Source organism: Hippopotamus amphibius, chromosome 10, assembly GCF_030028045.1.
Source record: "Hippopotamus amphibius kiboko isolate mHipAmp2 chromosome 10, mHipAmp2.hap2, whole genome shotgun sequence".
NCBI classification, from domain to species: domain Eukaryota; kingdom Metazoa; phylum Chordata; class Mammalia; order Artiodactyla; family Hippopotamidae; genus Hippopotamus; species Hippopotamus amphibius.
Window position 1 is genome coordinate 115,832,226 of NC_080195.1, and position 20,464 is coordinate 115,852,689.

Consider the following 20,464-nt stretch of genomic DNA (forward strand, 5'->3'; position numbering starts at 1 on the left):
AGGGGGTGGGCGCGTCGCCGGGCCGCTCGCTGCCTGGAGAAGGAGCTGAGGCTCAGGCCCCGAAGGCAGTGACCTCCGAAGGCAGCGCTGGCCCTCGAGGGGCCCCTCTGTGGTCGCACAGGACGCCTCACACACCCCTGGCTGCTCCGGGTCGCCAGCAGGTAAGGGGCTGCGCGGAAACCCCCGGCGTGGTGGAAAGTCCAAAACTCTACAGGAGCCTGTTTGCTAATCTCCAGGCCAGAGGCTGGGCGACACCCAAAGCGGCCAGGCCGGCCCGACGACGCAGAGGCACCTGCGAGGGTATCGGGGCTTTAAACCGTGAAGGGAAGACTTTGCCCTTCTTGGCAGTTTTTCACTTCCCTTGAACAGCGGGCCTGCGGCTTAGGTGTCCCCTGATGACCACTCAGCCCCTCGGGAGAAAACGCACTGGGTGCAGAGTGACGCTGGCAGACCATGATGCTGAAGGAGTGGGGGGCTCTGGGCCGGTCACCCCAAGAACACAAACATGGCTTCCTGGCGTCTGGGTGCCCCATGCGTGAATTTGGGGGCCACACAGGACCGCCAGACCTGGCCCCCAAGCCGCACATCTCTACGGCTGCACCCACAGCCCTGCAGCCGGTGGTCTTGGCACCCTGGAGGTGGGCAGCACCAGGGCCCTGTTCCCAAAACACTCTACAGGAGAGCTAGCCTGAGAACGCCCCGCTCAGGCCCCGGCCCCCGAGAGGACAACCCCTCAACCCTCAGCACCGCCCCCGCACCGGCCCCAGGCTGACGACTCACGTCTCTACCTCCAACACCCCCTCCCCAGGCCTGGAGCCCCCCAAGCGCCCAGAACTGAACCGTCAGGGGCCCGGGCCTAGAGGGGGGACACCAAGACAGGGTCCCACAGCACCCCACCCTGAACTCCCACCTCAGTGTCACACACGAGGCCTGACGCACATGAGACGTTTCGGTGACCCCCCACCCCGCGGGTCCTGAGCCCCCGTCCCCTGCCCTGAGTGGCCAGTCCCAGCCCAGTGCTGGCCCTGACCGCAGGCTTCCTGCAGTCCCCACTCACCCTCCAGCCCCGTCCCCAGGTGCCCAGCTTCTCTCCCTAACACAAGCTGGCCAGATCCCTTCCTCCAAAAGTCCTCCCAGCTCTGCAGCCTGACCACAGAGACGGTCCTTCCCACTGCGTCTTTGTCCCTGCCCCCCACCCAGTCCGTGCCGTCTGGGGTCCTGCGAGCTCGGCAGCCCTGGACGCCCCAGTCCACTGCCCCTGCCCACGCGTCGTCTGGGACGCTGTTCCCAGGGACCCCCGCTGCGACCCTCCAGGAAGCCTTCCACTTGCCCCCGGAAGCTTCTGTCCCGCACCCTAGGAAGTCTCCTGGGCCGCACCCCCCCCTCCCCGCTGTGAGCCAGACAAAGACAGAGGCTCCCATGGCCCATACTCAGGCACGTCTGTCCATGGGGTCAGCCGTCTTCTAGAAGCTTTACTTTCCAACATACCTGGAGGAAGTAGAGGGTGGGTAGCAGGGGGACTCCCAGCAGAATGTGTTCATTTTAAAGGCGGGAGGACTGACGTTCAGAGAAGGAAAGCAACTTGCCTGGCACCACCCAGCCTCCAGGCAACGCCGCGCACGCACACGAGTCATACCCCAGGTCCTCCATCAGGCGGGCACCCCTCCATCAGGCCCCTCCTCCAGCCCAGGCTTGGGACCCTGAGCAGCTGGTGCAGAGGCCCACTCCCCGCCAGGGACGCTGCCCCGCGCAGCCCTGTGGAGGCTCCCCACGCTGGCCTCTCGGAGCTGCCGGGGCACCCGGGGAAGCCCCTGCGGGTGCCTGGCACTGGGCCCCAGGGGAGGTGAAGACATCTGTCCTGGCTTTCCCCCATTCAAACAGGGCCCTGTGGGATGCCGGCCGGAACCACACTTTGGGAATGGAGTCCAGAGGCTTCTTTACAAAGCAAAGGAAAGCCAACAGCCTGCTGGAGGTGCGCAAGAGGGCTGGCAGGTTGCTGGGACCTTCTGGCGCTCGGTTACAGGGAAGCTTCCGATCCTGCCCCCAGGAAGCTCCCTGGGCCCTGATTGGCTCGGGCGGCGCGGCCTTCGGTCTCTCCAAGGAGAGCCGGGTATAACAGAGACTCGGGCCGGCGCTCTGCGCTGCGGAGGCCGGAGGGAGCGCGCGGGGCTCCCTCTCCCCCGGCCAGGTGTGTCGGCCCAGGTGCTCGGCGGCGCAGGGGAGCCAGGGCCGGGAGGCACACACGGCCCGGGCACCCCCCAGTCCAGCGGCTCCCCGAGGCCGCGGGACCCCAGGCGGGGAGAGGGGGCCCCAGCCCCGCGATGGCGGGCGAGGCCCGGGCCGCCGGGGACGCGGCGCTGCGCCGCCTCCTGCGGCTGCACCGCACGGAGATCGCCGTGGCCGTGGACAGCGCCTTCCCGCTGCTGCACGCGCTGGCCGACCACGACGTGGTCCCCGAGGACAAGTTCCAGGTGGGCCCCGATGCAGACCAGCAACGCGCCCGAGCCTCGCGCAAGCCCGCGCCCGGGAGCCTGCAGGGTCGCGGAGGACCCCCTCCAGAGGGACCCTCCCCCGCCCCGCCCCCAACGCCCCGCCCCGCCCCCAAGCTCCAGCGCCAGGGGTCTGGTCCCTGCCCCCACGCCCCACCCACCAGCTCAGCGAATGGCCTCTAGGACAGGTTCCCGTGCCTCCTCCAACCCAGATCCCCAAAGCCCCGACCCAACCCTCCCCAAGCCTCCCTCCAGGCTGAGCACAGTCCCCTAAAAGGAATCCCAGGTGGCCCCCCACCTCACCCCAGCACCCCCGTGCCATCCCCACACCTGCCCGGAGCACACAGGTGCCCAGGCCTCCAGCTGCCTCTGCGGGGTCAACGTTCGCCCTCTGGTCCCGCAGTGGAGGCGGCGGGCTGGGGTACCTGGGAAGGGCAGGGCAGGGCCCCATTCCTACCTTTGCTTCAGGAGACGCTGCGTCTGAAGGAGAAGGAGGGCTGCCCACAGGCCTTCCATGCGCTCCTCTCGTGGCTCCTGACCCAGGACACCGCCGCCATCCTGGACTTCTGGAGGGTTCTCTTCAAGGACTACAACCTGGAGAGATACGCCCGGCTGCAGCCCATCCTAGAGAGCTTCCCAAAAGGTGGGGCCCCGGGGGCTGGGCCATGGGGGTCGTCCTCTGAGCCCCAGCTGGACTGTGAGAGGGAGGGGGTGGTCTAGGGAGACCCTGACATCACCGGGACCGTCTTGGGTTCTAAGAGGCAGAGGGCTGAGGCCTCACCTGCCTGAATGGGGCATCACTTCTGGGCTTGAGGCTTGGCCCCTGGCCCTGTGCACACCCCGCAGATGTGGACCTCAGCCAGCCCCGGAAGGGGAGGAGGCCCCCAGCCGGCCCTAAGGCCACCGCGCTGCTGCCCAGGCCCCCCACCAAGAGGAAGGCCCTGGAGGAGCTGCGGGCCACCCCACCAGCAGCCCTGTCCCCGAGGGGCACCTCCAGCCCAGGTACCCACTTTGAGGAGCCGTGGGGGGCCACAGATCCCCCTGGGGAGCCCGACACCCCCTGACCACACCCCTCCCTGACCTCCTCTGGGAGCATCTGTCCCTCCTGCTTGGCCCCGAGCCAGCCTGGCAGAGGTCCCTCTGGGGACTTGGTTGGACACTGATGAGCCTGGCAGCCCTTGCTGCCCCCAAGGCCCCTTGAGTAGGCAGGTGGGCACTGGAGCCCGGTGCAGCAAAGGGACCCAGCAGAGTCCGGGAGACCCCACCTGGCTCTCTCCTGCTGCCCCCCAGCCTTGGTCCAGCAGGGGGAGGAGGGCCAGGCTGTCCCTTCTCCCCTGCAGGCTCCCAGGTCAAGGTCAAGCCCTCCAAGAAGCCAGAGAGCACCGCAGAGCCCCAGCGCCTCCCGCTGGGCAATGGTGAGCCAGGCCCGAGGCCCAGGGTGAGGGCCACCCCTGGAGCTGGGACCCTGCTGGCCGGAGGCCACCGAGCTGTGTCCATCTGAGTGCCCCGTCCTTCAGGGCCAGCTTCAGACACTGCTTCCTCCAGAGAATCCTCCCTGTCCCTCGGCTGGACACAACCGGGGACCCCGGAGACCTCCCACGGTCATCCAGTGCCGACCTGAGGGCAGGCCCTGGGGACCCTGCCTCCTTCCCAGCACAGCCCAGGGCCACGTCCCAGGGTCCCCGTTCACTCCCGCCCGCTGGGCTCAGTCAGCTCGCACACTGCACACCTCACACCACACACCAGACCACACCACATACGTGTACACACACGCACACACACCATGGCCCGTCTCTGCTCTTACACGCGGGTGGTCCATCTGTCTGTGTCCGGCCTGCCCCAGGTGGAAGGAAGGAAGGATCTGCTGCCCAGACGCCCTCGCTCCTCACTGCCCGTGCTCAGGGACCATCCTCCCAATAGATGACCCCCCATGTGTGCTCCCTGCCCCAGGAATTCAGACCATGTCCACTTCGGTCCAGAGAGCCATGGCCGTGTCATCTGCGGGAGCCGCAGGAGCCCGTGGGGCCGTGGAGGGCGTCCTCATCCAGCAGGTGTTTGAGTCAGGTAGGCGGCTCTGGGAGAGGGGGCACAGGGGAGCCCCGTCCCCGCTCAGCTCCTGGGGGCTCCACAGCTGTGGGCGCCCCCACTCCCTGCAGTGGGTCTGCTGGCCCTGGAGAGGATGGTCTGGGCAGGGCCTGGGGGACTTCTGGACTCTGAGCAGGAAGCCCTGCGGCCCCCGCCCGGCCCGCCCTGCCCCTGCATCCCCCCCACCCCCGCTCGCTGTGCTGTGCCCCCGCTGGGAACGCTGAGGACCCTGGGAGTTGAGGCGGGCTCCAGTCTCGCCCACCAGGGAGGTCCCGAGGACCCCTGCAGTCCTTTCCCAGGGGTGTTCTGACAAATTGCCACAGACTGGGTGGCTTCAAGCGACAGCAACTCCAAAATCAAGGTGTGGGCAGGGCCACGCCTGCTCCCGCAGGGGCCTCAGGGCAGAGCCTCCCCGCCTCCCCCAGCTCCTGGTGCGGCCTCAGCTCCCCGCCCTGGCTTGTAAGCCACATCGCTCCAGCCTCTGCCTCAGTCATCACAGGCCCCCGCCCGGTGGCTCTCTCGTCCTCCTCTCTTCTCATGAGGACACTGCCCTTGGACTTAGGTCTGGTGCAAGCCCATCTTAACATCTACAAAGACCGTGTTTCCAAATAAGGTTGCAATCTGAGATCCCACGTGGACGTGAATTTGGGAGATGTGCTTCCCCCAGCAGAGAATCCCTCCTGTGTCCAGGACCCGGGCCCCAGAGCTGACTGGGGGCGGGGTTTGGGGGGGAGGAACAGCAAGCTGTAGAGCCTCCCTGCCAGGCCCCCCCATCTCCTCCCAGGTGGCTCCAAGAAGTGCATCCAGGTTGGGGGGGAGTTCTACACTCCCAGCAAGTTTGAAGACCCTGGTGGGGGAAAGAACAAGACCCGCAGCGGCAGCCTGAAGACCTTGGTCCGAGCCAAGGGGACCCAGGCTCCTGCCCCTGTAAGCGCTGCCGGGACCCCCGGGGGGAGGCCCGGCCCCCCGCCCCCTCCCCCAGCACACCTGGGGTCGCAGCACCACCGGGGGCTGGCGACGGTCCCCCCGCCTGGACGTCCCCCCGTTGGTGACCCTCCCTCTCTTCCCTGCAGGGTGGAGGTGATCCTCGGGCAGGCCAGCGGGACAGGGCCCCGGGCCCCCCTGCCCTCCCCGGTGAGCCCCAGCTGCACCAGGTAACGCCCGGGGCGCCCCCAGGCTCCTGCGGGTGGGGCCCTCTGCCGCTCTGCCCCTTGTCCAGGCCAGGCACCCCTGGGGCTGGAGGACAAAGGTCTAAGCTTTGTTCACAGGGCGGAGCTCTTTGTTTCTAATAGTATCTTTTTCTGATAACACACAATTGTAAAAATTCACATAAGTCAGAGCAAGTGAGTCCTCCCCGGCTCTCAAGATCATGGCGTGCGGCCCAGGTGCCGGCTGCCCTGCGCCTCACAGGTGGGCCCCTGCGTGGGGCGGCGGCCGCTGCTCGGAGGAACCTGAGCTTCACATGCGCTCTTGGGCTCCCAGCGCCTTTTCTGAAGGAGGTGGACCTGGCCACAGATCCCAACACGTCCCCCAGGCGCCGTGCTGGGCCCCGGGCACCCGGAGCGAGCGGGACCCAAGGCCGCCCCCAGGAGCTCCCGGGTGCCCGGGGGACGGCTCCAGCCTGTGTGCGCATCCCAGCCCTGTAGCCCCGGGGGGCGTCTGCGAGAGGTGGCGTCCGGGGGGCACGGTGGGTGCCAGCCAGGCAAAGGCGCAAGCAGGCCTCGGGTGGAAGGGACGGCGGGTGCCCAGGGCCGGCGGGAACACCGCTGGGCCGTGAGGAAGGGGCTGCGTGGGGGTGGGCGTGCAGTCTCCGCCCGCCTGGAGCGCAGGCACCCGCGAGAAACCAGGCGTGCGTAAGGACCGTTCTCCCCAAGAGGGACGGCCCAGGAGGTGTTCGGGGCCAGAGACTCAGAGATGGGGGGTCTTGCAGAGCCTGGGAGCAGGCAGGCTGGGCGGGATTGCAGCGGGGACCGGGCCAGGGGAGCCTGCCAGGGAGAGCGCCGCCCCGTCCTGGGTCTCCTGGACATGCGTGTCTCTCGCCTCCCGCCTGCGTCAGAAGAATGAGGACGAGTGTGCCGCGTGCCGGGACGGCGGGGAGCTCCTCTGCTGCGACGGCTGCCCCCGCGCCTTCCACCTGGCCTGCCTGACCCCGCCGCTCAGGGAGATCCCCAGGTGGGCCTGGCACCGGGCCGCCCCTTCCTGGCCTCACAGCCTCCTCACCCGCCCGCCCTGAGGGGGAGGCCGCCCAGAAGGCTCTCTGCTCCAGGGATGGGCAGGGAGGCCGGCCTGGGAAGGGGCCTTGGTCCAGGTCGCTGGTCGGTGGGGCTGGGGGCTGGGATCTTTCCACCCCGCCTCCTTGTGTGGCCGCGCTGTCCCCCCAGCCTGGCCAGCGGGGCCCTGAGGCCCAAGGCAAGGAATGGCCCTCCTGTCCCATCTCATCCCATCTCCCCCGAGGCCAAACTCCCACGAGCAGCTGACCCCCAGCCCTAAGCAGAGTGTGACTCCAAGTCAGGTCGGGGAGCACAGAGGCCACAGAGCTGCCCCCCAAGGGCCAGTGGGTGCCCATCCTCGGTCCAGCACGAGGTCCCTTGCCCTGGCCCCCTGGGAGAGCGCTTCCCACTTCCACCAGCTCCCGCAGGTCAGGGTGGCCTGGGTGTGGGGAGGAGCACTGGGTGGGTGTTCGCGCCCTGGCCTTGCCCCGCTCATCGCACGACCCTGACCAGGTCACACCTCTCTGAGCTAAAACAAGGGGCTCTGGCCGGGTCACCCCTTGGCTCCTCTCAACGCTGCCCGTCTTCCGTCCTCTTCCTCCCTGCCCTCGACTGGCTCCTGCTCTGCGGGGCACCCCCCCGCCCCCCGCCCATGGAATCAAGGGAGGGTCCCTGGGCCAGCCCAGGAGGCCCCGCCTGCAGGGCAGGGCCCGAGAGAGCCAGGTACAGGCATGGGCGTGGGCACAGGCCGCCGCTGGTTCGCGGGTGTTGGGAATTCTTGGGGCGCGTCCGAGAAGCCCTCAAGGACATGCCAGGCTGGCGAGGGCTGCCTCACCAGGGTAACCATGCCAGCATCCCGGGCTCTCCTGCTCACCGGCCGGGCGGGCCCTTCCACAGCGGCTGTGCCCACTGCCCTGCTGGCCTGGGTTTCCCCATCTGGGCACAGAAAGGGTGACCAGAGGAGCCCTCGGGCCGCCCCTGCACCGGGGGCTTGGGAGTTACTGTCTCCCCTGCCTTGCCCTGCATGCCTCTGGCCGGGGACAACACGAGCAGTGGGACCTGGAGGTGCTCCCGCTGCCTCCAGGGAGGAGCCCAGCGGGACCTGCCCCGGGCCGCGGAGCCCCGGCCCCAGGAGCCCCGGCCCCAGGAGCCGCCTGCAGAGACGCCGGTACGCACAGGCCCGCTCCCAGGGCCTCTTGTCCACAGTGCCTGCTGGCCACTCCCGTGGGTCGGGCCTGCCCCAACCAGAGAGCCACGTGCCCCCCCACCCCAGCCTGGCCCCGTCAATTCCACTTTCTCCTGTGGGCCACGGGGGCGCAGGCCACTGGGAAGCGGCCTGTACAATAGCCCTGTTTCTCAGTACTCTGATTTGGGGCCCCTCGGCTCTGTCGACCCGACACAGGGGATGCACTTCGACCACTGATAACATTCTCCAAAAATGTTTTACGTGTTCTGTTGCCACAAAGACATGAGGGAGGTGACACGTGCCCCAGTATATGCTCTGTGTTTACTCTGACAGCCCGTGAGGGCCACGGGGCCCCGCCTTTAGATGGGGAAAGGGTCGGGCACCTTGCTGGGGCACAGAGCCAGGAGCTGCAGCTGGCTTTTCCCACCTAGTGTGGGGCTCCTCCTACGCCACCAGCCCCCGGTTCCCAGGGACCCAGGGTCATTAACTCCTGGGTGGTGCTGGGTAAGCCCCCTGCAGCCCCTCCGAGAACCAACCGTCCCGTTCCAGGTCCTCCTGGGCCTGAGGTCAGTGGGAGAGGAGGCGAGGGGACCGCCCGGGGAGCCCCCCGCTGGAATGGATGCCGCTGTCACCTACAAGCACCTGCTGGCCCCACCTTCTGCAGCCCCCCTGACTGTGCTGGACCCCTCAGCCCTGCGCCCCATCCTGTGTGTGGGTCCCGAGGGGCAGCAGGTGAGGGGTGCTGGGGTCAGGGTGGCTGTCTTCAGGGAGCTCGGGGTCCAGGGGGTCAGCCAGGCAAGAACCTGAAACAGGACAGCAACAGGCAGGGAAAGGAGGTGGGCGTCAGGTGGGGGGTCGGGGCGGGGCTGGGGGCAGGTCGCAGCCAGGAGCAGCCAGGCTGGCCATGGCGGGGGGTGGGGGGCGGCGACGCTGGAGGACCGCCCAGGGGCCGTTGGGGCTGTGAGATGACCCAGAACAAGGAGGCGGCTCTGGGGGGCGAGGGGAGGGGACCCAGGAGGGATCCCAGGGGGGGACCATTCTCTCCTTGCTCTTGACACCCCCATCACGGCCCCCTCACAAGGGCAGGACAATGAAGGGGGGTGGTTCACAGCCCCCGGTCTCCCAGCCCCTCCTGCCTCCTCAGGAGCGGGGCCCTTCCGGCGGCCCCTCGACCAGCCCTAAAGGCGGTCCGGGCCCACAGAGGGGGACCGAGCCGCCGCGCAGAGGTGCTGGGGTGCCCCTGACCTCTCCAGGCCGGGATCCCGGAACCTCGGGCCCGCCGCCCCGCCGCGCGCCCCTCGCAGCCCTTCAGCCCCGGCGGGGCCCCGGGGGCCTCTCCCCGGCGCCCAGTCACGCCGCCGCCTCCCGCAGGGCCCGGCGCCCGGCGCGCGCTGCGGGGTGTGCGGGGACGGCGCGGACGCGCTGCGCTGCGCTCTCTGCGCCGCCGCCTTCCACTGGCGCTGCCACTTCCCCGCCGGCACCGCGCGGCCCGGGTGAGTGCGGGGCCCGGGAGGGGGCGGGGAGGGCCGGCGCCCCCGACCCCCTGCCGCTCTGGACCCCCCCCCCCCCCAAGCAATAGTGGGCGCTCCCAGCCCAGGCAGCCCGGCAGCCTCGCCTCCTCTCGCCAGGGCCGCCCTGCGCTGCCGATCCTGCTCCGGAGACCCCGGCCCGGACCCCGGGGAGGGGGCGCCCGCCGCGAGCCCCGCCCGCCCGCCTCCGGGGACCCCCAAGCTCGGTGCCGCCGCCGGCCCCGGGGCGCAGGTGAGGGGGGATGCCGCGGGGCCGGGGTGGGGGCAGCACAGCTCCGGCGGAGGCCCCGGGCGGGCGCCCGCTCCGCGGGAGTGCACCAGCCTCCGGACCACGTGTTGCTCAAGTATACACAATGTTTTAGTTTAAATCCACTCCTGTTTGGTAACTTACATCTCCTTGAAAAGGAAACCCTTCTAAGCAACAGTGAAGTCACCGGCTGGTTGCAGGCCTGTCTTGCAATTCACCCAGGCCCAGGGCTCCCCTAACCCCCAGCACCCGCAGCCCCCCGGGCCCCTCCCCATCCCGCGGAGGGACCGGTGCCGCCAGCACCATCCCGGGGTGGGGGCGGGGCGGGGGAGAGCGGGAAGCAGGCTCCGCACCGGGTGTGAGCACTCACCCTGCACAGGTGAGCACGCGTGGCCCCGCGTCTGGGGTCATCGCGCCCCTGTCCTCCAGCAGCCTTGGGCCCGGGACTTTGGGGAGGAGTCCCTCTAGCCTCACTCACGGAGCCCTTCCTTCCCCGGGCTCCCTCAGAACCTGGGGGCCCTGTGTGTCTCCTGTTCAGAAGCCTCCAGAAGGTGGCACACCTTGTCCTGACTGCCTTGGGCAGGAGCCTTCCTGACCGCAGCCCTGCCCCCGAAAAATCCTTGGGGGCCCAGGGTGGTGGTGCCCTACCCCTGTCCCTGGCCCCGCCTGGTACTCCCCCTTACACACTGTGGGTGACGGGGCACCCCAGGCCCTGGGCACGCGAGGGCTCACACCTGCTGGTGTCCCGTTCCTTCCGGGAGCCCCTCTGCTCATCCCCACCCACCCACCTGCACTGTGTGTGCCGAGCCCCCACCGGGGCTGGCGGCACCTCCAAGGGCCAGAGGACATACCAAGCTCTGGCTGTTTTCAGCTACAAACCAGGCAATTTCATGTGGTTCCACTGCGTGTGGCCCCTCTCCTCCTGGCCTGTGAGCCGGGCCAGGGTGCCGTGTCCCCTGCTTTGGCCCCGTCCCTCAGGGCACGGTTGGCCCCGCAGGCTTGTTGGATGGCTGAAGGGCTGGGGTGGGATCAGGCCCCGTCCTCTCCGGCACTCAGGGGTCCCATCGGTGACAGGGTCCCTTCCAGCTGGTCCTTCCCCCAGGGGTGGTGGGGCCCTGGGCAGGCAGCCCCAAGCTCGCCTGTGCCCACGCCGCCCGCCCCTCCCCCCGGGCTGGATGTTAGAATTCAGTCCCCCCAGGGTCCCGCCTGGAGGAGCCCACAGCACCCCACGGCCCTGGCAGGGCCGCCAAGCCCCGTTGCCTCTGTAGGGAGTCCTGCTTCCGTGGGGAGGACCCCAGCAGGGCTGTGGAAGGTGGGTTGACTGCCTCCCTTTTCTGGGTTCCAGGTGGGGGACGGCTCTGCTGCGCCCGAGCAGCTTGTGCACAGGGATGACCTGGAGTCGCTCCTGAGTGAGGTACTGTGGCAGCTGGCCGGGGCGCACCTTCCCTCCTCCGCGGCCTCCTCCTCCTCCCCCTCCTCCTCCTCCCCCTCCACGGCCTCTGCAGCAGCCAGCACCCAGGCCACGGGGGGTGGGGGCGGGGGGGGGGATGGGCTGGAGACCCCTGCTCTGGGCACATCAAACACCACAGGCCCTGTGACCCCAGGTGACAGGGGCCCCTCCACGCCCCCACGCGTCAGAGGGCGCCCCAAAGCTGTTCCCCTTTCTTGCTGCCCTGGGGGTCCCGGGAGCCTGGACCCTGGAGGGCTGGTCACTACAGAATCCTGGCACCAGGGCCGCTGAAGCCTGATGTGGAGGCCGTGACTTTTCCTGGGTGTGGGGCAGGGCTGGGCACTCTGGAACACGCCTCCGCCCCCCTGCCCCCCCACCCCCGCAGATCCCTCCCTCCTCTCTCTCAACCCAGACCTCTCCATCCAACGATGAACAGCTAGAATCACAGGGAAGAGGAGGTGGCTTTTAGAAACGGTCAAACTCCTCCAGCCACCCCCAGACCCCAGGTGGCCAGCGTGTGTCCTCCTCCGGAGCCTGGGGTGGCACCTTGGGGATCCCAGCTGACCACAGGGGCCCTGCCCTGGGCGGTGGGCTGGGCGTGGGCAGGTCCCAGACACTGCGGGTGTCTTTAGAGCCCCCAGGGTCCCAGGAGGGCCAGGGGTGACCGGAGGTGCCCATATAGGTGGACAGAGAGGTCACCCCCATTCTGTGGGAATAGCGGGCATTCCCCTGGCCCCCCCAATCCTGTCGGGGCATCAGGCCCTGCGCAGAGTGAGGGAAGGAGCTGGCCCTGCCAAGGCACCCGGGAAGAAGCCACGCGCAGGCAGAACAGCTGTGGTGGCTGTGCCCGGGCTTATGGGACGCTCGGAGCAGCGTGGGATCAGGTGGGCCCCCAACGGACCGTCCGGTGGGGCCTCGGGCCTGTCCCCGCAGCTCTGAACAGGAGGGTCGGGTGGGATGGCACCTTCCCACCGCAATGTTTGTGCCTCGGGTGGCTCAGGAGGCCGGGGCGGGCCGGAGGTGGGCCGGGCAGGCACGTCTGTCCCTGAGGTTCCGGAAAGGCCCGAGCACGCTCTCCGCTCTGCCCGCAGCACTCCTTTGACGGCATCCTGCAGTGGGCCATCCAGAGCATGTCCCGCCCGCTGGCCGAGGCGCCCACCTTCCCCTCCTGAGCCAGGAGCCAGCCTGCGGGCAGGGTGGGAGAGGGAGGGGAGGCACCCGTGGACGCCGCCGGAGCTGGAGCAGACCTCAGGCTCACGGCCACCAGCTCGGAACGGGACCTAGGGGGAGGTCAGCACCAGGAACCGAGGTGTTGCAAGTGCCGTCGGCACTCAGCTTGTCAGCCGCCCTGTCTGTGGCAGCACGTCACGTGTGCTGGAATTAAAGTCACTTTCTGTGGGATCGACGTGCTCGCCAGTGCGGTGTGTTTGTTTTGGGGCATCCGTTCCCCGTGTTTCTGGTGCCCATCGTGGAGGCTGAGCTGGCTGTAATGGAAAGAGGATGCTGTGGGCAGGAACCCCTCTGCGCCATCCTCTGCCCTGCCCCCAGCACAGCCCCTGCCCCACGTGGTCTGGCCCCGCTCACCTCTGCCCACCCCCCACATGGCTCCTACCTCCTCTGCTCCTCAAGGGCCAAGCTAACCCCGACCCCAGGACCTTTGCATGGCACTGCTCCCTCTGCTCCACATGCCCCGGCCTCGGTGCTTCGCATTTGCATTTTCTCATCCGTGAGAGGTCTCAGCTCCAGTGCCACCTCCACAGTCCCTCACTCAGAGTCGCTTCTTTGGGAAGCCATCACCATGGCTCTTTTATATGCTGAGCATTAGGGACATTCCGGTGACAGGTCACTCACAAGAGGAGGGCGACCTCAGACAGAAGCAGGAAACAGGACAGGGGCCACGGGGCCGGAGGGTGCTGGGGAGGGGGCCGGAGCTGGCGCGGTCTGTCTGGGACAGACACCTGGTCGGGTGACAGGCACCATGGGCTGCGGTGGACGGGGCTGTGCTTGTTTTGCTCATGGCATCCGCCGCCGACGATGGCCCGTCAGGTCCGGACGGAGTTCTTTCCCAGTGCTGTCTGTCTCCCCCGAGAGCGGCGGCCGGGGGACCCGGGACCCTGTCTAGTTCTCGCCCTGTCCCCAGGACCTGGCACAGCTGCTGGGTCAGTGCTGGTGGAAGGGGATGGCAGGGCTGCCCCCCACCTGCAGGGACCCCGTGGTAGAAGCCCTGACGGGAAGGGGTGGCCGCAGGCCTCGCTGTGCGTGGGGGGCAGGGGTGGGATGTGTGCTGAGTTGGGACCTGTTTCTTGTGTCCTCACCCGGGGCGGGGGGGGGGCAGGCAGGGAGCGGTAGCAGGAATGGGGGCCCCAGCTTGGGACCCACAGCCATTGGACTTTTGGGGGCCTAGCAGCTCCCTCAGCCCCCCTGGAATCCCCCTGTGCTGGGCACACAGTAGGCAGCCTCTGTGGGGGTGGGGCGGGGGGTTAGGCCGACGCCCTCCAGCGCAGGGTGTAGGTGCCCCAGGCCGCAAGGTTGAGTTGTTTATTCACACAGGGACCCACGATGAGGACGCTAGTGTCACATGACGGAGTGGGCAGCTGTTCCGGGCCTGGCTGGGCCAGGCGGGTAGCAGTAGGACAGCGGTGCCAAGAGGGACGCGGCAGCCGTGGCCACGTGCAGAAGGTCCCCGCTTGGAGGCCGGGTCACATGTGTGGACTAGGAAAGACCCAGAGGAGGGAGGAAACCTGAAAGGAGGGCTGTGGGGGGCGCGCCTTGAGCAGGGTGCGCTGGAGCGGGGGTGGGGGGCACGCAGGGGGCAATGGAGCGGGGCCTTCCCCACCAGGTGGGGCCTGTTTACCTGAGAGCTGTCTCCCCCACGGAGCCCAGCTGGTGTCCCTGCACAGGCCCCCACCCCATAGGAGGACGCAGGGCTGCATGAAGTTTGTAGAGCCGGTGGGGTGACGTGGTGGGTGACGTGGTGGGGTGACAGTGGGGGTGACAATGGGGACCACGACAGCCATGAAGGGATATGCCAGGGAGCTGAGCAGGGGAGCCCCGGTGTCACAGGCTCCCAGCCCATCGCGGGCACGCCCTCCTGGGGACCCCTGGCTGCTGAGCACAGATGTGGCCGGCCCTCCTCAGACCACAGGGTCTCACCTTGGGCTCTGGAGAGCCGGCCACATCAGACCCCCTCTACGGACAGGTCCATGGAGACCCTCCCCCGGGGGCTCAGTGCTCCCACTGGTGGCCCAGTGACCTCCACGGCACCTGTGTCACTTCCCTCAAGTTCAGGAAATGTCACTTTCAGGAGCTGAGCGCGGGGAGGGGGGCGCTCGGCCGCCCCGAGTCCCGTCGGTCCACCCATGGTGTGCGTGCAGGGAGGTGCAGGGCGGGGGAGGCGGGGGGGGGGGGGGCCGTGAGCTGCACCTCCAGGCTGTGCCCGCCTGCAGCAGCCTGCGTGCTGGCATCGTGTTTGTCCCGCGTTTTAAGCGTAGTGGATACGAGGACGCGAGAAAGCCCGTCCAGAGCAGGCCTGCCCCTCCGCAGCCCCCGCGCTCTGCTCTGCTCCTCAGGGGCTGGCCGTCCATCCGCTGCTCCTGTCTGTCTCTCTGTGGGGCTGGAAGTTGGCCTTGCTCATCCAGCACCGAGTGCCGGCTGGCCACGTAACACCTGAAGCATGTGTCCCCCGGTGGGTGAGCGGCACCGGCCAGCGGTTACATGTGTACATCCCGTCCCCGGGCTCGTTTCCTGGGCTGCCGTGACTAAGTGCCACAGACCAGGCGGCTCAAATGACGGACTTTATTCTCTCCCAGTCCCGGAGGCTGAAGTCTGAGATCCCGGTGTGACAGGGCTGGTCCCTCCCCAAGCCTCTCTCCTGTGTGTGTAGATGGCTGTGTCCCCACGTGGTCGTCCCTCTGTGCACGTCTGCATCCTCACCTCCTCTTCTCATGAGGCTGCCAGTGCCCATCCTGACAACCTCATCTAACCTGGCCGCCTCTGTGAGACCCGTCTCCAGACACAGCCACGTTCCGAGGTGCGGCGGGCTGGGGCTTCAGCATGTGAATTTGGGTGTGGGGGCGGGGGGACGCGGCCTCTCTCCTTGACCACACTCTAGGCAGGCTCCTCTGAGTTGGCCCGACCTTGGTCTCTGTCCTTGGTCCTTAGTTTTAGCAAGAATCTTGCCAAGTCAGTTGAGGGGAACCCCCCAGCCTCGGACTCTGCTCTCTCTCGGTATCTGATCCCTTTCTTATGCCCACCCTGACAGCTGGTCACCGGGCCCGCCCTCAGGAAGAGTCCTGTCCGGGGGCTTAGCTGACTCCCCTCGCCTGGATGTCTGCTTTTTTGTAATTTCCACCCACGGGCCCCACCTTGCTCCTTGGCCATAAATCCCCACTTTCCAGGTCGTACTCAGAGTGGAGCTGGACCTCTCTCCCCGCCTGCAAACCCCCTTGCGGAGGTCCCCCCAGAACAAAGCTCTCACCGCCGTAGCAGTCGTCGTGAGCACCTGTTCCTTTAACAGGGACAGGATTTGGCCACGACACCAACGTGGCTCTTTTCACCCGCACGAGGCTGGTGCAGGTCTCACTGACCCGCACTCGGATGGCAGCTCAGCTGTCGCTGCTCTGAAATGGTTAACACTCTGTGAACGAAGGGTGTGACCTGCGGCCTGCGTTGTGCTGGGCCCCTGGACGGGGTCGGAGGTCACCGCTAACAAGCGCTGAAGAGCCTGGTGCGGGCGGACGCGTGGGGCCCGCGGGGCTCGGGAGCAGACAGTGCTCCGGACACGGTCAGACTCAAGCTGACCCAGCGGGGCTGGCCTCCCGACTCATGCTCCGAACTGGACTGGACCAGCCTCGTTCACACCCCGTCACCCGAGCGCCCGTCGTCTGTCAACCTGCAGCTTCCAGGACAGTTGCCCTCACCTCCACCTCCGTTCATTCTTTTGGGACGCGGAGGCCCTCCGGGAGGTCGGTGGCGGCCGTGCAGGCAGGGGTCTCACAGGGGTCCTGGGGACCAGCGCTCAGTGGGGACCAGGGCCCTGGGGGCTCTGACGGCCACTCCGTTCCACCCGCAGCCCGGCTCGAAGCTGCCAGGTAACCGACGTCCACAACGACGCACTGCACGGGCCCCGCTGCGGCCCCCCAGCCCCCCAACAAAGACCGGCCGCCAGAGGACGCCTGTCCGCAGCACAACACACCCGCGTCTCAGGGAAGCCCCGCATTCCTACCGTGGCCTCCCCTCCAGAGGAGGGCACGGCCCTGTTTGTCTGGTCACTTGCTCTCTGACCGTCCCCTCCAGACCGTGTCTGCCGGCAGCAGGTCTGCACAGAGCCCAGGACGGCCAGCGCCGCAGAATCAGTGAGTCCGACTCTGAAAAGGAACTAAGTGCTCAGTATCCAAGCAGAAACAGTCCCAGAGACTGGGGTGCTGTCTAGACAGTAAGAATGATAAACACAGGCCCGGTCGGTGAACAGATACGTTTCAAATGATATGCATATATATGTAAAATCTATGTATACACGCAGAGTACATATATATGTATATGCACTGTTTATCCATCTCCCTATCTCTTTATATGTAAAGAGAGCGTGTACGTGTGTATTTAGAGAGTGTCTACCTATCTATCTATCTACCTGTCTACCTATGAATGACAGAGTATGTACAGTCGACCCTTGAACAACTCAGGGGTTACCCCCGCGCAGTCCAACACCTGAGCGTAACTTTCAACTCCCTTGAAACAAGTACTAATAGTCTGCTGTTGGTCAGAAGTCTTACCGATACTATAAACAGTTGATTAACATGTATTTTGTATGTTATATGTATATATACATGTATTTTATGCATACATGATGTACTTAAATTTTTCTTAACTTTTTTGGTATTTCTAGGTTATGTGGTTCATCTGCAAGTTTTTTTAAATGGTCATAAATCTCAAAAAATGTTTACAATATATTTATTGAAAAAATCTGCATATAAATGTACCCAAGGGTCATCTGTGTGTATCTATCTATCTATCTATATATAGATAGATAGATACACACACATATATGGGGGTTTGCCAAAAAGTGCATTTGGTTTTTCCTGTAACAGCTTGTCAAAAAACCAGAACACACTTTTTGGCCAACCCAATACATTTAGAAAGTGTATATTTTTATGTGTGTATTTATATAGGCAGAATATATATAAAAGAGCACATGTACATAGATGTACGTGTGTATATATGTGCGTGTATATGCGTGTGTGTGTATAGAGGCAAATACTGAAAGAAAACATGGAAAAGATGAAGACAGTTGTGTTAAAACAGGGATTGCAAATGATTTTTCCTTTGTAAACTGCTCTGTCACTTAGTTAACTTTTAAATAACTTAAAAAGTATGATTTCTGAAAGGCACAGACGCTTCCCCCGTGTCCCTGTGTCACTGCAGGCCGGCAGGCTGTGTGCTCCATGACCGTGAGCCGGCGGTCAACCCCCCTCTGCCCCAAGCCCAGGCCGCCCGGCCCCGCGGATCCCTGCGTGAGGGGGTGTGTGAAAGCCACGGGCATCCTCCTCCCACGTGTTGAAGGGCAGCGTTCCCGCCTAAGGAGGCAGAACTCCCGGCACCCTGTTGCCTTTAAAGGGCTCCAGGATCCCAAGGGGAGTGGGCATTCCTTTCGGGGGCGATCAGGGCAGCCCCAGGGATGCGGCTGGGACAGGCAGAGCAGCGGTGCTGCAGAGCTAAGGCGGCGCCCAGGAGGGCAGGGCGGCAGGGGGAGCAGACCCTCAGGAAGAGGATCCCCAGCCCTGGCTGCCCCTGCGCCTCCCACGGGCGTGAAGGGCCCCTCCCTCGTGCCCCACCCCCGTGCCCAGGCCCTCCTGCTGGGCATCCGAGACACCTCACGGGCGCACCTCACAGGTGCATGTCTCCACCTTCACCCCTGGAACCGCCATCACTGCTCGTGGCCCCCAGACGCGCCCCTCCCTGCATCCTCCACACAGAGCCATCTTCCTGAAATGCAGACCCTGTCCTGCATGGACGCTTCGGGGGGCTGGAGGTGGGGACATGGAGTCATTTTACTGGTCTCTCTACCTAAGTGCACGCTTGAATCCTCCACGGCAAAATGGAAAAGCAAGCCAATGAACCCCAGACCACAGGCCTTTGAAGCTCTCCCAAGTTACAGGGGGATGATAAAAACCTCTGTTCTGCTACAGCCAGGTCTGCCCTGTCTCCCTCCCCAGGGCAGCTGTCCTGAGCGCTCAAGGTCTACCCCCTCGCCCACCGCCCTGTGTCTCTGTGCAGCTCTGTTCCCCGTGTACAGCACCTGTGTCTCCTGGGCCCACAGACCATGAGCCCGGAGCAGGCAGACGAGGCTTGTGGTGGCAGCCCAGGATAGGGGGTCTTCCCTGTGGTTGATGGGCTGGGATCCGGGGTGCTTCGCAGCCAGTGCAGACAACCAGGCTGGGCCAGTTCAGGGCCAGGGTCCCCCAGGATGCAAGCCAACCTACTCACCACAGTCTTCCAGAAGAGTCCCAGGCATAAACGCAGCACCCCCCCCCCCCCCAGGCTAAGCGCTGAGAGGTCCTGAGGCCTCAGCAGATGTGCCTGGTGGAGACCCCAGCTCTGTGGAGGAACCTCCAGGGAGCTGGAGAGGAGGGGTCAGGCTGGCTGAGGAGTGGAGCCTCACATCCGCTCCCTCGCCCCAGCAGAGGTGGGGGGGCGGGGCAAGGCAGAGCGTGTAGACCTGGGAATGCCACAGTTGAGGGAGGGGTCCCACATGGAGAGCCCATGGCCAGGTCCCTGCAGGCAGAAGGCGGTGTGCGGGGGTCCGCCCCCTCTTCATTCAGCTCTTGACCCAATTTCTTCTCCAGACAAGAGACTGGAAGATTCTTTTCTGGAATCTGACCAACGTAAAGGGACAATGGTGCTGGGGGTTACCCGAAAAATGGTCCAGCAAGCTCAGCCTCCAGCAAGACTCAACAACCGAAAGTCCCCTTCACATTCAGAAGTTCTGCCTCTTAATCACAGACAGCCGAGGACTCCCAGACACGACAGAAGCCCCGAGGGTGTCCAAGAACAAGACAAATGGAAAGAAAGAAAGCAGCACGGATGAAAAGAGACTCTGAATGAATGTTACAGACAAACAAACAAAACTAGAAGCGTCTTAGAACAAGACGGTTAAAAGGAACAGCTGTTGGAAATCAAAACCATGACGGCAGAAACAGAGAACTTTACACCAGGTTGGGATAGCAAGCTGAAGAAAGCTCTCTGAAGGTACAGCAAAAATGAGTTATAAAATAAGAAAGTCAAGATAAGACTTTCTAAAAATAGAAAGTAAAGCTATATAGGATATCAGCCTGGCAAGTCCAACGTGTAAATACCAGGCGTTCCAGAAAGAGTAAAGGGAAAAGGCAGAGAGGAAGGAACCGTCAGGGAAATGGTGCAGACCCGTCCCAGACAGAACACGCGTGGTGCCTTGGAAGGACCCAGAACGTGCCCGGCCCCATACTGGGAATCAGACTGCACAAGGCACTTCCGGTGGAATTTCACGGCCCCCGCAAAAGGAAGGTCTGGACGCTTCCAGGGAGGAAACATCAGGTCCTGTGCAAACACGGAGGAGTCAGGCAGCTTTGACTTCTAACAGCAACACGGGAAGCAAGGAACGATGGAAGACACTTTCAAAGTTTTGTAGGAAATTGATTACTCACCCAAGATTCCACATGCAGCCAAGTCTTCAATCAAGTGCCAGGGTCCAGAAAGGCCAGTTTCACACATGCAGAATCTCAAAAAATGCCCGGAGCCGTTCCTCAGGAAGCTCCTGGAGGATGTGCCCCACCCAAACAAAGGAGGACACTTTGGGACCTGGTGACCACGAGGTCCACAGGGAAACTGCTGGTGACAGAGACCCCAGGACGACAGCTGTGTGCCGGACAGCGAGGCCACCATCCACGCCGGGGCGGGGGCCTCGGGGCGCAGACCGTTTGAGGGCTGTCTGTGAATCCCCGCCATCCTTCCATGTTCTTAACCCGAGGCCAGAAGGCCAGTCACGTGGCCCAGATCCTTATGTGCGCCTGACTTGACACAGCCGTGACTTAACGAGGTCCCTCTTTCCCCTCTGTGGTGATTTGAGAGAAGTTTTTTGTTTTTTGTGATAAGAGCACTTAACACAGGTCCACCCTCTGCGCCACGTTTTAAGTGTCCGCTACAGAGTGACTTCCAGCACCGGGCTGCACAGTGGGCTCTGGGACACACTCATCTTGCAGAACTGAAACTCTCCCGCTTTGACTAACACCTCCCC

At 65.0% G+C, this 20,464-nt stretch overlaps 1 protein-coding gene across 1 annotated transcript; it reads left to right on the forward strand.

Annotated features, from left to right (window-relative positions):
• Positions 1 to 2,321: 2,321 nt before the first annotated feature.
• On the forward strand, positions 2,322 to 12,368 carry AIRE (autoimmune regulator). Its single transcript, XM_057696451.1, has 14 exons — positions 2,322 to 2,471; positions 2,958 to 3,132; positions 3,336 to 3,491; positions 3,830 to 3,904; positions 4,440 to 4,553; positions 5,359 to 5,501; positions 5,648 to 5,728; positions 6,631 to 6,746; positions 7,838 to 7,952; positions 8,520 to 8,702; positions 9,342 to 9,463; positions 9,599 to 9,707; positions 11,092 to 11,160; positions 12,288 to 12,368. Exons 1-14 carry the CDS (start codon positions 2,322 to 2,324, stop codon positions 12,366 to 12,368), a joined length of 1,689 nt encoding a protein of 562 aa, XP_057552434.1.
• The last annotated feature ends 8,096 nt before the right edge of the window (positions 12,369 to 20,464 follow it).